The sequence below is a fragment of the Myotis brandtii genome, unplaced genomic scaffold (genome assembly GCF_000412655.1).
Source record: "Myotis brandtii unplaced genomic scaffold, ASM41265v1 scaffold107, whole genome shotgun sequence".
NCBI classification, from domain to species: Eukaryota; Metazoa; Chordata; class Mammalia; order Chiroptera; family Vespertilionidae; genus Myotis; species Myotis brandtii.
In genome coordinates, this window is record NW_005353629.1 from 275,104 (window position 1) to 291,988 (window position 16,885).

The window sequence follows — 16,885 nt, forward strand, 5'->3', positions numbered from 1 at the left end:
TGTGTGCAGAGCCAGTTGGGGACGAGGGAGGACGTGTTGACAACCTTTGGGTTAATTCAGAGCCTCCACCAGCTCAGCACTGGAATCAGACCATGTGAATTTCCTACGGGATTTAATTTTCCAGATGAACTGTCCATGCTGATCAAGTCATCCCCAATGCACAACACATTTCCATTTATTAGTAGTTTGCAGAGATAGTACGATCCAAATATAGCAGGAAAAAAGGAACGGAGCCTTTTCTGTAGCTGATCAATAATCTCCGTCGGGGACTGCCTGCTGCCAGATGTTTGATCGTTTGTCTGTTTCCATCTGAGAGGCATTGGCCCCATCGCTAGACCTTTGCAGGAGGGCTGGGTGGCGGGATTAAACTAACGAGGGAATTTTAAACAGTTTTGTTTCTCAATTACACTTACTGTAAAAATGGAAAAAAATAGTAAAGCAAACAAACAAAACCTCTACAACCCCATGGCAAGGAATGCTCACTGAATATTATTAAAGTGAGGCATCTTTCTTTCAGGTTTATATATTTTTTTCAACAGCATGTAATTGCTATTTAAATTTGCTTCAATGAGTAAATATTTTCACAAATAGGAATTCTAGCAATGCCATGCTTTCAAAAGATCATTTACTGGTATTTTGCCAGTTAAGGTGACTCCATAGAAAAGCATTTTAAAGACAGAAATAATACAGGTAGCATAAATTATGATATCAAGAAGTCAAAATCCAGCAGGAAAAAATCTATAAAACACAGGTGGATTTTAAACATATGAAAGGATGCTGAACCTGTATTGTAATTAAATAAATGCAGATTTGAATGTTAACTAGATCCCAATTGTTCACCTACCACATGGGCAAAGGGACAAGTGTGAAAAGGGGTCCAGTGTGATGATATTCATGAAAATGTAAAATGTACCCATCCTTTAGCCCAAAAGCTTCATGTGGGGGGATTAATCCTACAGATAAACTCCTGGGTGTGTGTGTTGTGTAACCAGAACAGCTGTCAGCACGTGTCCCCTTCTCTCCTTCCCTGGGCCCCTTCCTGATCTAGCATCCATCGTCTCTCACCCAGACACCCCTCTCTGGTCCCCCTCTTTTCCCTCTTCTACCCACAACATCTACATCAGCCAGAGTAATCTTTTTTAACATAAACCAGATGATGTCATTCCACTGCTTCAAACCCCTCCAGTGTCTCCATCAAACTAAGAATAAAATCCACACGCCTCCCCTGGTTTATAAACACCCACCTCGCCAGCCTCTGCCCACCTCCCGACTTCCCCTCCCGCGTCTTTGGCCCTCGCCTCTGCCCCAGGCATGGAGGCTTCTCCAGGCTTCTCGGGCACACCCAGCTCCTTCCCACTTCAGGGTCTCTGCATGGATTCCTTCCCCTTATTTTCTAACGCTGGCTCCTTCTCTCCCCTCAAATTCTACCTTAAGGACCATGCCCCAGTGAGGCCTTCCCTGACCACCCCAGCCAGAGTAACATCCAGGCCCTCTTCTCTAACACAGTGTCCGATTTTATTTCTTTGTAGATCACGTCACCACCTGGCTGTGTTCCTATGTGTCCCATATCTATTTGTTTATGTTCTGTCCCCTGTAATGTAAGCACTATGTGAGTGGGGACACCATCAGTGTAGTTCCTGTATATTCTCAGCAACCAGGAAACTGTTGACACATAATGAATGTTTGTAAAGTTTGTTGAATTAGTTCATACATGGCCATCAGAAGGCATGGAACACACTGCAGGATACCCATCACATGGAACACTGTGGGGCTGTTACAAGAATGTGGTGGTGGGTAATCCAACGTTGTGCTGTGGCCAGGACTGCACCATTGCACCTGATCTGCCCTGGGTTTCCCCTCGATGCTGCAACCTTTTGCAGTAAGGGTTCAGGAATCTGGAGAAGGGGCTGTGACATAATCGGATATATAAATTTAGAAGGCATGGGGGAAAGCCAGGCAGAGACTTCACTCTAGTGGCGAAGCTTGCTCAATCTCCGGACCCATCAGCTTTTTATTTACTGGAATATACATATGCCCTTTAGCAAAGCAAACAGACATATCAAAGGTAAAGTTTAACAAACAATAAAAGGATTATCAGGTTAGGGCATCGCCTTCAGCTATTCAGCCAGGGCAGGTAATAATATGCAGATTTTTCAGCCCTGCTGAATATCGAAGTCCATCAGCCTTCTGACGGACTTCTTGCATCTACATGCCAACCACTTTTTGGTCCTTGCCTCCAGCACCTCGACCTCATCTCAGCCCCCGGCTGCTCCTGATCTTCCTGCTGTTCTTGACACTCCCTGCACCGGTGCCTCGGGGCCTTTGCACTTACTGTTCCTGCTTCTCCATCCTTCATGGCTCAGTTCCCTCAATCTTCTACTCAAAAGCTACCCACTCAGAAAGGCCTTCCCTGACTGCTCTCAAAACCCCTCACCCTGTCCGTCCCCCTCCTCTGACCCTGCTTTATTTTTCTTCATGGTACTTGTCCTTGGAAACAAAATTGCCTATCTAGTTGTGTACATATTGCCTATGTGCTTCCCCTGACCGAAACATTCCTTGTTGCTGTTCCTCATGACCTCCTCAGCAGGTAGAACATGGCCTGGTGTAGAGTAGCCGCTGAAAACAATAGTTGATTGGTGGGGAGTAAATAAATGAATGGATTCTTGAGTGCAAAAAGGCGAAGTAGTAAACATTGTGCCCATTGAACACTGCTGCCATTTGTATGAAAGGAAATGACTCCTGTGTATAATCTCTCTGGAAGGAAAACCAAGAACACAGTGCCAGTGATGGCATCTGGGGCAGGGAGCCAAAGGGCTGCAGCTCAGGAATAGGGGGGAAAGACTTATGGGTCCTCCATACCCTTATTTTTTATAAGATTGTATTTTTACCATGAACATTAATTATTTTTTCAAAACAAGGTAGAAGTATGTCATATTCGACAGTTTTGCAAGTTTATGAATTTAAGGCCAAGAGGAAATCAAGGCCCTCATAAATGTGACATCGAAGTGATAAATATCCCATCATCATTTATTTAGCGATTTTATGAAGTTGGCATAGCCACGATGACCCGCGGTTTGGATGTTCGTGGACATCCTGTGGTTGTGGAGGATTCCCGTAACTTCCTTAGGGAGAGGAATTCCTTCCTCAGATGTGACATAGGGGAGGGAGTGGAAGTGTCACTCTCCAGCAGAATAAGGCCTTCAAACACACAAGCCCCTGCACATTGCATGTACCAGGTAAAGCGCCTCTATGCCCAAGACACGGTGAATCTGCTCACGAGGTTGAAATAGGTGCTCGTTGCTTAAAAATCTGCCAGTAGACTCTACCCGCCCTTACCTGGCTTGTTTGCTCCCTGTTTTCCTTGCTCCTTCAAACAAATGTATCCTACTTGAAGAAAACCCACCATTTGAATATTGTTTGAATATTGGATTTCTAGAACAAAACAAAAAAACTTTAAAGGAGTGCCCACTTGCTTTAATTAGGATTCCTTTAAATATGAAAATAATAGACATTTAACATATGACTTAACACAAAAAAAATTATACAGGGGTTTCAGGAACATCACTGAAGACACAGGTACTAGTAATGACTTGCTGGTTGGGCGCACACACCTATTGAGAGTCGGTAGAGTGAAATGGGTAGGAGCGCGGGTTGGGATCCAGTAGCCCTGTGTCTGGGTTCTCTCTGCCATTCATTAGCTGAGTATGACCTTCAACAAGTGACGTAACCTCTTAAAACCTCAGTATTTCTTAGAGAAATAAAATGGGTGAGTGATGCCTCCCTTGTAGTTAGCTGTATTAAATGAAAGATGTAGATAAATCAAATAGAGGTATATTTTATCCTGTATTATATTTTATCATACATTATAATATCATATATTATTTCCTTCATTTAATTTCTGCTTGCCTGAATGGGAGCAAATGAGTGGCAAGAACAAAACATGGTATTATATTTTCAGCAATATAATCTAGGTACCTATATATAAATATAAGTGTGTGTGTATATATGTATATATATAGATATAGCACCAGCATAGTGCCTGGCACATAGTAAATATTTGGTACATGGTGGTTACACAAAATGCTCTTCACAAAGACTAACTTGATGCATAACATTCCAGGCTATTTTATTGCACTGGTGCAAGGAGGAGTAAAAAGCCTGTGTAACTGAGATTTTTATGGCCTTAAAGTGATGGGGAAACAATTAACAGGCATTTGCGTGAATTGTGGCCGAGATTCAACTTGTAGCAATTGCTGACATCTACTGAGTGTGTGGTGACCAGCCACTCGGCAGAGTAAATGCTGGGACTCAATAGCTGTCCCACGTTTACTGTATAGTATCACCTGTTCTTACTCATTTCATTAAAAATATTCCATGCAAACATTTGATTCCACTTCCCAGGCTAGAATAGAATTTCCCTCGGAGTGACAAAGGCAAAAATGATACAGATTGCTTCAAATTTAGGGACTAAGTGAGTGTATTCCCACAGATGTCCAAAGGTTTCTTCTTTTTCTATTTTCTGGCCTCCCTCCCCCTCCCCCTTTCCTTCCAGCACTTGTAGTTTGTTTCATAAAAGTTGAGCATTCTCACAAAGGGCCTCATAGACACATGTGAGGAAATGCTAAGTCTGATTTGAAAGTGCCTCTCTCCTGCTCCCTCTGAGTAAAGTGACCTTTTTAAATGGAGGGAAGTGGGTTTAGATGACAGTCATGATAAATGCGGTCATGTTCACTCAATAAAATAAGGCCCAGTGCATTTGAGGATAAATCAGTGGAATGTACAGCCCCACCTGTCTGTCTCCATCATTCATTTCCACTGTCACTTTCACAGTGGCTGATGGATCACAGTTGCTGTAAAATTAGACAGCCTTTAATCTCATTTCATCCTGATTAGCTTCTCTTTACCCTTTCCCTCTGACTCACTGACTGACACGCTAAAAACGCACACGGGGCTGCCGGTGAGCACGGAGCACAGACTTCTCCTCCAGCACCTGCTCGTGAGGGCGCGGCGAGTGTCCGCCTCTAGAGAAAGCCGGAGAGGGGCAGGCGGGTCTTCTTCATTCTTCAAAAGGTGACCAGTAAGTGCAGGACCTCCTGCCGCCTTCAACAGATGTCTGCCCTTGCTCGCTGCCCTGTTTATTTTACTTTCCTTCAGGTTCCATCAGAAATCAAAGAAAGTAGGTCTTTTGCAAAACTCCAACATTGATTTCATATAAATTTTCTTCTAATAAATTCGGAGCCTTTTACATTCAGAAGAATTTCAAAGAGCTTTTGTGCATATTTACAGCCTCGCAATTCATGGTAATAATTCAAAAGAGACAATAATGCAGGAATGAGGATACTGACATGTCCTGCCAAGAAAGACAGCATACGAGGTTTAAAAACAAGAGTAAATACTCTGTGTCGATAAAGAGGAATGCCTTCAAGTAGCCTTTCCATTAGAACTGCAAAGACCCCCTCTCTTATTTGGAAGGTTTCAGTTGTTAGCCTAGTGCAGTGGTCGGCAAACTCATTAGTCAACAGAGCCAAATATCAACAGTACGACGATTGAAATTTCTTTTGAGAGCCAAATGTTTTAAACTTAAACTATATAGGTAGGTACATTGTTATTAACTTAATTAGGGTACTCCTAAGGCTTAGGAAGAGCCACACTCAAGGGGCCAAAGAGCCACATGTGACTCGCGAGCCGCAGTTTGCCGACCATGGCCCTAGTGCAATCGTTTCATTTGTTTGCATAACCGTAGGGGTAATCACATGAAAAACAGGCTTAAGGATAAACCATCTATTATTTCCTTCACTTAATGTCTGCCTGCCTGAATGGGAACAAGTGAATGGCAAGAACAAAATACAAGTACAGTTGTATTTTCAGAGACAGTGCCGTATTATAAAGCTGGACTTCCAGTTAAAAGGAAGAGAATACCATTTGTATTACTCATAAGATGCGGACATTGAACGGGCCAAAAATGTTAAGTAGATGTTGGAAGAGTGGCTGCCATCACATGTTGGTTGTAGCCGGTGGCCTCTGTTTTTCCGCTCATTTCTCACGGGAGCAGATGGCCATCAAGGCTAGGCGTTTGCGCTGACCAGCTGACATGATGATGAACTGAGTAGCATCAGGCTGTTCATGAGACACGTAATGTATGGGGAGCATAGTTTGTTGTTGGTGTTTTGGAACCATCCTCATAATCCAAACAATGATGAGTTCATTTGAAAAAGAAAAAAGCAAGGATGTTCAAAACCTATCCAATCTTAGTTGTTCAATGAACCCAACACACACTCTGCTCCAAATGGATTCTAAGAGGCGACGCTGCAGATTCTGTCTGGCTGAAAGCATTTCCCAAAGAGATAACTGAGGGTTGAGGAGGGGGGAGGACGTTCCCAAGATGACGCCCTGTGTCCATCGACCTAATTAATGGACCTCACAAACCAATGGCACACCCAATTTCTCCTACATTATCCCCGAAATCAGGGCTTTACATAGCAATGCCTTCTCCCTTGTGGCTGTCAGTTCAAGGAACAATGAATAGTCACAGTAAAAAGAAAAACATGATAAAATAATCGAAACTCCTACAATCCTCGAGTAAAATGCTTCAAGGATCTGGTTGGCTCTTTCAGAAGCTGCATTATGGGTTTCAAAGCTTTGGCTGTTTCCTATTCTTATTACTTGCCTACCTTAGCCTGCCTAAGCACATTCTGAAAAATAATAATAATAATAATAATAATAATAATAATAGCAACAACAAAATAAGATGAGAGAGGTGTGTCCTCCAAAACACGTCGGGCGTAGGACAGGCGCGCTCTCTCTTTCCCTCTCTCTCCCCATTGGAGGGAGAGCCGGAGGCAGAGCTGGCCTTGAGTCATATTGATTTCCCAGCGCACTGGTTCCTTAAGTGCTCTGCTGATCCGTGTCAGGCAATACGTTCCCTGCCTGAGCGTGCACATCACCTCCATCTCTCCTCACCTAGATTTAAGGTGCCCATGTGATGAGCCGAACAAGGACATCATTTACTCCGGGTGTCGCCGGGCCCCGCCACCGCATGTGTTATAACTGATGCTGCGGACGGTCACATTTACAAAGGAGATGACACCGGCGGAGGTCAACACCGCCCTGCACATGGGGGTGGGGGGGGAGGAGGACAGGGGTGTCCTGTTCTGGTTGCGTGTGTCTCCCAAATGAAAATGTAAATGAGAACCAACCCCGAGAAACCTGGCTTTCACGGGCTTCTGACTACCACCCCCTCCTCGCAGCCCGCACCCTGGGGCAGGGAGACGGGCGAGGTGAGCGGGATGAATATTCGTGATGTTCCTGATGGTTTTTATCTTTGTTCCAGAAGAGCTCCTAAGCAGAGAGATAGGCGATGTGTGATTGTGCTGCTAATGACATTGTACAGGAAATTGAGCGTATGCATTTGGAGGAGGCATTAAATCAGCAGGACCTTAATTTAAAAACTGAACACTGTATGGAAAGCCGGCCTGCTCGGCACTGGGGGATAGACAGCCACCCAGCACCCCGAGTGTGTTTACGGGGGCATCTCAGCAAACCGAGGGGGGGCAGGGCCTCTGAATGGCCCCACGGGTGTGCAGGGTTAGCTCCTCCAGGAGGGCGCCCGCCCTGACCATTGGGAGTCTCAGTCACTGCTTCAGAGCGAGAGCCCCACCAGCAGGCAGGGAGGGCTGGAGAACTGAAAGCAGCGTGACAGGTTGTTCTTGGCTAATATGTGGAATAACATGATGTAAAACTCATCCGAAGGGGCCGGGCTTGCCGTCGCTGGGCACAGCCCCTGAGCCACTGTGGCGGGTGGGTGGGCGCCCTGCTCTACGGTTGGCTCTCTCCTTCAGACGGACTTCATCTCACGTTCTCTACACTTTGGTGAAAGCAAATACCTAGTGAGCCACAGGCAGGGGCTCAGATGGAAAAGGTCACACAGCTGTGTTTTCTTCTTCATTCCAGTCATGCCCTACAACAGCGCCCACCACTGCGTCGTGGAGGTAGAGAACTTCCTGTTTGTGCTGGGCGGAGAGGACCAGTGGAACCCTAATGGTAACTATATATTTTTTTAATATATTTTCTATTGATTTCAGAGAGGAAGGGCGAGGGAGAGAGAGAATCATTGATCGGCTGCCTCCTGCACGCCCCACACTGGGGATGGAGCCTGCAACCCGGGCATGTGCCCTGACCGGGAATTGAACCATAACTTCCTGGTTCCTAGGTCGACGCTTAACCACTGAGCCGCACTGGCAGGGCCTGATGGTAACTATTGAACAAGGCAATAGCGGCTGGCCCACGAGGACGTGTGCCAGAAAAGGCCCTGGTAACTGTCCAGCCATCAAGACTGCGGGCGATGTGTGTCTGTGCCGAGGGACCCGGAGGGGTCAGGGAGGGGGGCTGTGAGGGGAAGGAAGGTCAGTCCTGAGCTGGCAGAGGATGCCAGCAGCGCACTTACTCACTCGCCGGCTGCCTGGGGGCTCAGCTCTGAGCTGGCGCCCCGCCCTCTCCTCACCAGCCCTCGAGGGATGGATGCCATGGCCACGCACCGCCTCCCAGAGGCAGGTGGCCCGCTGCAGCTGCGAGGATCCCCCACCTTCTCCACCACGGTCTCCCGTCTCACAGCGTCATGATGCCGCTTCAGTAACGAAGCGTGGTTGGCAGCCGCGCTGCACAAAACCTGCGAGGGGGTTCTTGTGCAGCGTCTATTCCTGGAGACCCGTGGCAGGTGGCCCGCCCTTCCCGGCTTCTTCCGCTGCTCACCGCCACCCCGCCTGCTGGTGTGGGTGCTTCGGGCATTCACCACAGTGAAATGAAACCCTTGGACACATTTCCCCGAGCCCAGCCAGAGGGGAGCGCGGGGCCTGGCAGGACACGCAGCCTTACCAAGGTCTGGGGGAAGCTTGCACGTGGAGGAGGAGCTGCGGCTGCACCTTTTGTGTAACAGGGGTGCTCATGGCTGAGAAGCCATCAAACAGCTGCAGGTACACGTTTTCACTTTAAAGCCCCGAACATCCCAATGAAATTACATAGGCCGCATGTATTTTAGCGCGAATGCTCTCTTTCAGCATCTGCACAGGCAAGTTATAGAGAATCGGCACATCTGTTCATTCTAGAATATCTTAAAGGAACACCACCCGGCCACCCTCCGGGACCATTTCTCTGAAGCCAGGGCGTATTCTTCGGCGAGACCTGCAGCCCTGTTGGTGCACGGCTTTCCTTGCTGGAAAGGGACAGCTCCTGGGCTTTGAGAGAATAAGAGCGAAAATGATAGGTCCTCGCTCTCCTCCAGCTTTTCTTTGAAATGACGGCTTTGATGGTACCAAAGGCCCCACATACCTGCAACCCCCCCCCCCACAACAAACACCCCAATGGCTGCTTAACCCGTCCTTCCTCGGCGGTGATTTCTGCTGACCAGAGCACCTGTAAGGGAACGTGCAGTCCTGTCATCAAGCTTATCTGAGCAAAGGATCTGCAGAACCTTCTCTTTAAAGGCCAGGCGAAAGCTAGGCCCTGACCAAAGGCCGGGCCGCCCACCTGTTCCCAGGTGAATGGCCGCTGTCACAGTACCAGCCTCCACCACACCTCAGTGTTCACAGAACCCTGTGACCGGCCATTCCCCTGAGACCGGCCCTCGTCAACCACACGGAAAACCTGCCCCCCGGGTTATCTCCCCCAGATGACCCACAGCAGCTTTCTGCTCCGCTTCTATCAAACGCACAGCTCAGAGGGCCGGGTGGGGGGTGAGGATGGACATATTCCTTCCTCTACTTCAGAGAAGCAAGATTTTATCTTCAACTAATGCAGACTGGCACGAAACTGGGCCAGTGGACCTCACTGGTGTGCCTCCCCCGACCCTGAGAAGAACAGCAATTTGCTTGAAAGCCCTCATTGAAGATGCTGTGAGCAAAGACTCCAGAAAGCATAGCATTGCTTTCCTGTGGGGATGCCTGTCACCACCCAGCCAGCTCCGTGTGAGCCCCACGTGACACGTTCTTGTCAGACCAAAGTCTTGAGTCACTTTTGAAAATTGTAGCTAATGCGTTTCATGTGATTTAATGTGCATCTTCTCTCTCGCTTTAGCTACTCAGAATTGAATTTTAGTGAAACCTTAAGTACTGTATTGTAATTTTACTTTTTAGTCTCGATATGGCAGCTCACTCTCTCTTTCCCTGAGACCCTTTTTAAACCTTGGGGGTTCCACCTGCAGTGCCGCGGCATCCTGCCCCTGACCTGTGTGGCATGTGACGTCATCTAGTGTAGGTCTGGGGAAATGCAGAGGAACCACTGATTGGCTCTCCCAAATAGAGGAGAATCGTTACTCTATGAAGCAAACAGCCCCGCCTCCTGTACCCTTAGGTCAACCTAAATCATTGGCTGAGGCCTTCTCCCAGGTGGGGGCTCAGGACGAGCAGGGAGGGGCCTGTTCCACTGAGGTCAGTTCTACAGAGTGGGAGCAGCTGTGGCCGTGAGCACCCAACACTCACAGCAGGTGGGAAATGGGTGCACCAGTCTGGTACAGGGGTCTGGGCTAGGAACCGAAACACACACTCACCACAACCCCGTCAGTGTTTTCCATGGGGCTCCACGTACCGTCCATCTGGTAAACCACAGCTGATCTGGTTGGCACTGAGAGTCGTATTTATTGGGGACTCATTTTTTGCCAGGAGCTTGGCCAAGCACCCACCTCATCATTTCAAGTAATGCTCCCAGCCATGATTGTGGTTCCTCTGTGAGGAGACCAAGCCTGGAGAGGCTGGATAACTTGCACAGACACACCGCGTGCAAGAGGCTGAGCTGCTTCAGTGTAGGTCTGTCTGACTCTAGGGAAGTGATGGCGAACCTTTTGAGCTCGGCGTGTCAGCATTTTGAAAAACCCTAACTTAACTCTGGTGCCGTGTCACATATAGAAATTGATTTGATATTTGCAACCATAGTAAAACAAAGACTTATATTTTTGATATTTATTTTATATATTTAAATGCCACTTAACAAAGAAAAATCAACCAAAAAATGAGTTCGAGTGTCACCTCTGACACGCGTGTCATAGGTTCGCCATCACTGCTCTAGGGCCTCAGTCTTTAAACCACTTCTTTTCTAGTCAACACCTGACTGTTCTCCCAGCCACCCTCTCTAATGGGGACTGGGTTTCTCAACCTTCTCACTCTTCATAGGATTGGAGGCAGGTAGCAATTTTTACTTCCTCTTCATTGCCAGCCCCACGCCCCGAAGACTCATCCCTTCAAAGGATGATTTCAGATTATACCACCTGCTGCCCCTCTCTGTGGCAGCTCTCCACTCTTTTCCAGATAATGCCACCTCCTTCACTCGACCCCACCACTTTTTCACTGTCCATCATCCCCTTGTGTCTTTATTTCCCTCCGTACTGAGTTTATATTCCATTGTCCATCCCTTTAACCAGTCACACTGGTGCACACACCTGCAACCCTCGTGTCTGCCTCCTTGCATTATACTTACCTAGTAAAGCCTGGGTCCTGGTTACATCCATTCTGTCCCACCTCTTCCCTGCCCCTGAGCACTCCATGTGGATATAGACAACCACAGCCACTCTGGCTCCTATGCACCATGCCGACTACTAGCCAGCTGCACTTCAAATTGTCCTGATCAGTACACTCTCCCACCCTCCAGCTTAACTATTCCACACCTTCTCTCTCAAATGCCTTTCTCCAAAGCCTCCCTCCTCACTCAGCATAGCCTCTCTTCTTAGTTCAATTACAATAGAAGCAATGGAGGATAAACATCTGTATCTGCTCCTACCAAATCTATGCACATGTATCTGTGGCTACCCATATAGTCTATCTTTTCTCCTGTGGTTGTTTCTGCCCCTGTCTAAGGCCTGTTCTTCATTCCTTCTTGCTTGCTCAAGCACTTTTGCAATACTTCCAAACTTAAAAGCACAAACAAATAGAAGCTTCTTTAGGCGGTATATCCTCCAGCAATAATCTTCTTCTTTTCATGGCAGAAGTTCTAGAAAGTATTCCCTACCCTCTTTTCCATGATTTCTCATATTTTAGTCTCCTAGAGGAGTCCCCATTCGGGCTTTCATTCCCACCCGTCCATGGAAGCAGCCACCTGTCCAGGCCACCACCAACCTCGCTGTTGTCAAATCGAATGTTTAATTCTCAGATGCTAACTCCTCTTTTTGAAACACTATTTGACACAGCTTCCAAAATGCCACACTTTTCCTCCTATCTCTGACAATGTCTTTCCTTTGCTAGTTTTCCTCCTTCTATCCCAGGGCTAATTCCCAGGATTTGTATTACCTTCCATTGTCATACCCTCTGCCTAACGGGGTTTCCTTCTGTTTGATGACTTTAAATAATATTTCTTGAATAATAATCCCAAAACTTGTACCTACAGCCTCATTTAGCCAGTGGTCTACCAGGTACTTCCACTTTGAGATCCCATAGGCCTCTCAAGGTCAAGTCCAAAGCTAGGTGACTTCTCTCCTCAACCCCCAAACTACTCCTGCTGGTTTTCCCCACCTCAGCACATCGCATGGCCTTCTGTCCAGTTACTCAGGCTAAAAACCTGGCAACCTTCCTTCATTATCTCCTCTTTATCTCAAACTAATAATCAGGAAATTTTATTGGCTGTTTCCATGCAGTTGATCCCAAACCTGACCACATCTCTCTGCCTGAACCTTCCTTCAATGACCACCTGATAGCTCCGCTGCTTCGAGGGTGGCGCCTCTATAGTCTGTTCTTCACACAGCAGCCAGAGTAATCTTTGTAAGAGACAAATTAGGCCATATGCCCTGCTTGCTCAACACCCCCCACATGCCTGCCTTCGTTCTTATAACAAAAGGCGCGATCCTACCCTCGTCCATAACACACACTGCTCTGGACCTTGACACGTCTCCGGCTTCTGTCCCAGCCGCTCCAGCGTTCCTGCTGGGTTTGAATTCATGAGCAGCCCAGGAGTTTCTGCTCCATACCCCACGGCCTGAGAGGCTCGTTCTGCAGGTATCTGCATGGCTTGCAAAAGGCATCTGTGGCATTCTACCTAAGCTGGCCTCCCCTCTACCAACCCCTGGCCTTCATCTACTTGATAATATAGTCTATATTTGTTTATTCATTGACCAAAACAGGAACTTAGCCTTTCTTTTCTCCCCAAATATATCATCAGAATCTAGAACACATAAGACACATAATAAGTACTCAACAGATTATTGTGCAATTAATAATTGGGTTTTGTATACACGCCCACGTGAAACCACGCATGTATATGCGTGCGCACGCACACACGCACGCACATCTCAGATGATTGTCATTTCAGGTGCTACACAGAAAACGGCATACACTCCTTGGCTTCCATTTCTTGGTGACAATCTGTGTGTAAATAAGAATAATTTTTATGCCTCAGAGGCATGGCTGTGCTTGGGTTCAGCGGAGGGACAAGCTGGCTACCCGGCTCCAAGGGCTCATGTTCCCCATTCAGCACTCGTACCTGCACTAGGTCACAGCAACTGCGCTTCCCTCAAATACACACACACAGCGTACACGACACGCATAGATTAAAACTGACTTCCTTAAACCTCGTATTGTGGCGATGGCCACTATTTCCACAGAGAGAGAGTGGGCTCTCCCACTCCTGGAATTCTGGGATCATTTAAAAAATAAAAATAAAAGCTCTAACCAGAGATATCACACAGGGTGGTCTTGGAACTGATGCTTTATAGGCAATAACTTCATGTTTTTAAAGCATAAAAACACCAAAGCCTAGAGTGTTTTGCCCTAACTTTGGGATAAAACTGGCTTGACAGACCTATTTGCTCTTATTATTATGGTTGATTTATTTTTATCATAACTCATTAAAAGGGGGGCAGAGAAGGGAGGTAAAGGGAAAAACATTGGAGGTGGCTCGTTTATTCTTCACTGACTTCACTTCTCAACCCCTGTTAGGTAGTCCCTCTACTTCAGGCATCTATTTGTTAAGCCTGAGAACAGAGGTATAAAATACTATTAAATGTGGAAAACAACCACGGAACGAATCTAAGTTTTATATCTTTTACAGGAAAACACAGTACGAATTTTGTCAGTCGATATGATCCCCGATTTAACAGCTGGATACAGCTTCCGCCGATGCAGGAAAGGTAAGTGTTTATTTCTCGTGTTGGAAACACTGGTGGCGGCTGACAGGAAGCCTGGGTGCTGGGAGGTCTGCCCTCATGAGGCATGCTCAGTGGAACCAATGAGAGGTAGATGAGGCAACATACACACCTCGGGCTGGCCGGTGTGGATGAGCTGCCTTGGCAACTCAATGGAGAAAAATAATCAAGTGAGTCAATGATTTATCCTCACGTAGGAAGAAAACAATTGCATGACTGTTCTTCCTTCCCTACATTGCATTGGCTTTGGGGCAAGCAGAGCTGCACTCTCACCGGCTAGCCCACTCTCCTTGGCTAGGATATATTTAAATCCTAATTGAAATATAAAACATCGTTTTCACAGTGAAATCTGCATTTTGATGCTCAGATTTCAATATTGAAGTTTTCAAGTCTCACTGATTCAAATCCTTCCCATTTGCCTCCTCCACTGTCTTTCCATCATACATTCAAGAACAGGTCACTTGTTAGCTTTAAAATAAACAGTTTTGTAAGGTGTCCTCTCATTTTTAATATACAGTGTTTATCTCACCCAATGCTCCTAGTGCCAAAGGACATGATGACAACTACACTTACACCTCTTGGGCTCTCCTGGCTGTTTCATAGGCATGAGGCCATGTCTTAATGCGCCTATGCAAGTTCTCATGCTCAATTTTCCACACTTGGTTCTTTCCAAATAATATCTCCACATCCTCTTGAGCAAATTCTTCAGTCTAATTGTAACAATAATCGACAACCTATTTGCTCAATGGAATTATTTAAGAAATAATTTCTTATTTCTTTCATGACCCTTCACCTTAACATTTCCTTTTTTAAAAAGCATTCAAACAGATTTCACTGAGATCAAATTAGATCCTTAATCATATACTCCAAGTTAAAAAGAAATTTTCAGTGCTAGCCGGTTTGGCTCAGTGGATAGAGCATCGGCCTGCGGACCAAAGGTTCCCGGGTTCAATTCCGGTCAAGGGCGTGAACCTCGGTTGCAGGCTCCTCCCCAGCCCAGGACCTGGTCAGGGCTCGTGCAAGAGGCAACCAATTGATGTGTTTCTCTCATCATCAATATTTCTCTCTGTCTTTCCCTCTCTCTTCTACTCTCTCTAAAAATCAATGGGAAAATATCCTTGGGTGAGGATTTTAAAAAAAAAGAAATTTTCAGATCATACCATGCATTCAAAAATGGACATTACAACAGGAAGATGGTAAATCTATGCTATAAAGAAACTTACTTTCTATTCCATGTACATATATTAAGACTTTCTTATAGGAGACTAAGGGCTACACACTGAAAATAACGAGGCACATTATATTAAAAGGATCGCAGACACGTTTAGGAATGTCTGTGAAAGGTACCTCAACAAAGGACTCTAAGCCAGTTAATGTCCTGACATTCCGCTCAGCCTTCCTGCTCCTGTGCCTGGGCATGCAAACGCCTCCGGGGGTCTTTCTTCTGGTCTCTCACGTGTAGGGCTTCTCTCCTGGTTGCCGTTATTGTGGCCACATCACTTCACCCTTTCATCCAAACCGTTCGAGAAAGTTCCACTTAAGCCATATTTTAAAAGGGAACATCAATAACATATTTGAAGTGTCAGCATCTCCTCACCCTGGCCCTTCGCTGGGGGCTGTGCACCACGATCGTTAACCTTCACGCCTCGGCTTTGGGAGGCATCGCTCACGTCTCGGTCAATTATCTCACTGTAGAGCCCCTCGGGATGAGAAGTGTTGCTGCAAAAACCTAATTAGTAATTTTTTCAAATGTGCATTGTTTACTTGATACTCGATAATGACTTCCTCGGAGGCCCTCTGGCCTCTCCTGGCAGGGCCCTGCGTAGACGATTTTGAGCAGCTCATTGACCTGATAAAAAGGCCTGCCATGGTCCGGCGGCGCCCGGCAGCCACCGTTGACAGGATGGACTGTCGAACGTTTCTTCCCGAGTCATTATGGTACATCATGTCAGGTCCCTGGTAAGAGGGGGGTTTTTTTACATTGAGAGCAATCAACTCGAGAGAGCAAATAAAGAGCTCCTGGCCGGGCGGAGGGGCAGAGGCAGAGCTCGCGGATGCCCCGTCCATCTTCGAGCTCCGCGTCTCCTATGGGTTGGCCGACCCAGGCGGCAATCCATAACTGAAAGTGAAATGTTTCTGTCTTTGCTGCCGTTCAGACTAGCAAGAGTGGTCACTTATTAGCGTGGTCAACTGGTGATTAAACAAAGAAGAAGAAAACCAGAACATATGAGACACAGGCTATAGATCAGAAAAGAATTTCCTTAAATGTTTAAGTGAATTCATTCGCGTTGTATAGATCCTGAATCAAACTCACCAGAAGTTTCCCACGCCACCCCATTCTCTTAGCTGCTACCAAACTGCTAATTAAGTTACCAAACTGGTTGAGAAGAATAGAATCAAGTTGGAAAACACTCTGGGGTAACCCATCCTCTGCATTACAGAGCTGGCTGGACAGATGGCTAGGCCAGCTTACCTAATCAGCGCACCCAAAAGAGTAAGATCCGGTGCAGACTACCATTCCCGGTCACCGGGAAATGGGCACACGGCCGCTAGGCTTCCTCAACCACAGGCCCGCTCCTGAATTGCATGCCTGCTGCCTATGATTTTACTGACGGAAATAAACAAAAATATAAATTTAAATGTCATGCAGAGGGGTTGTTTTGGTCTCCGATTTAGGATTTGATTCTTCAGAAAGAAGATGAGGGTGAAAATGAAAACTTGACTCAATAGAAACACTTTAATGACTTTGAATTTTTTTATAAAAATAGA

At 46.5% G+C, this 16,885-nt stretch overlaps 1 protein-coding gene across 1 annotated transcript in view; it reads left to right on the forward strand.

Moving 5' to 3' along the window:
* KLHL14 (kelch-like family member 14) overlaps positions 1-16,885 on the forward strand; it is an 87,971-nt gene that overhangs the window by 57,893 nt on the left and 13,193 nt on the right. The window contains exons 4-5 of the mRNA XM_014541247.1: positions 7,951-8,040; positions 14,023-14,101. Of these exons, the coding sequence (XP_014396733.1) occupies positions 7,951-8,040; positions 14,023-14,101 (169 nt within the window). The remainder of the gene's footprint in view (positions 1-7,950; positions 8,041-14,022; positions 14,102-16,885) is intronic.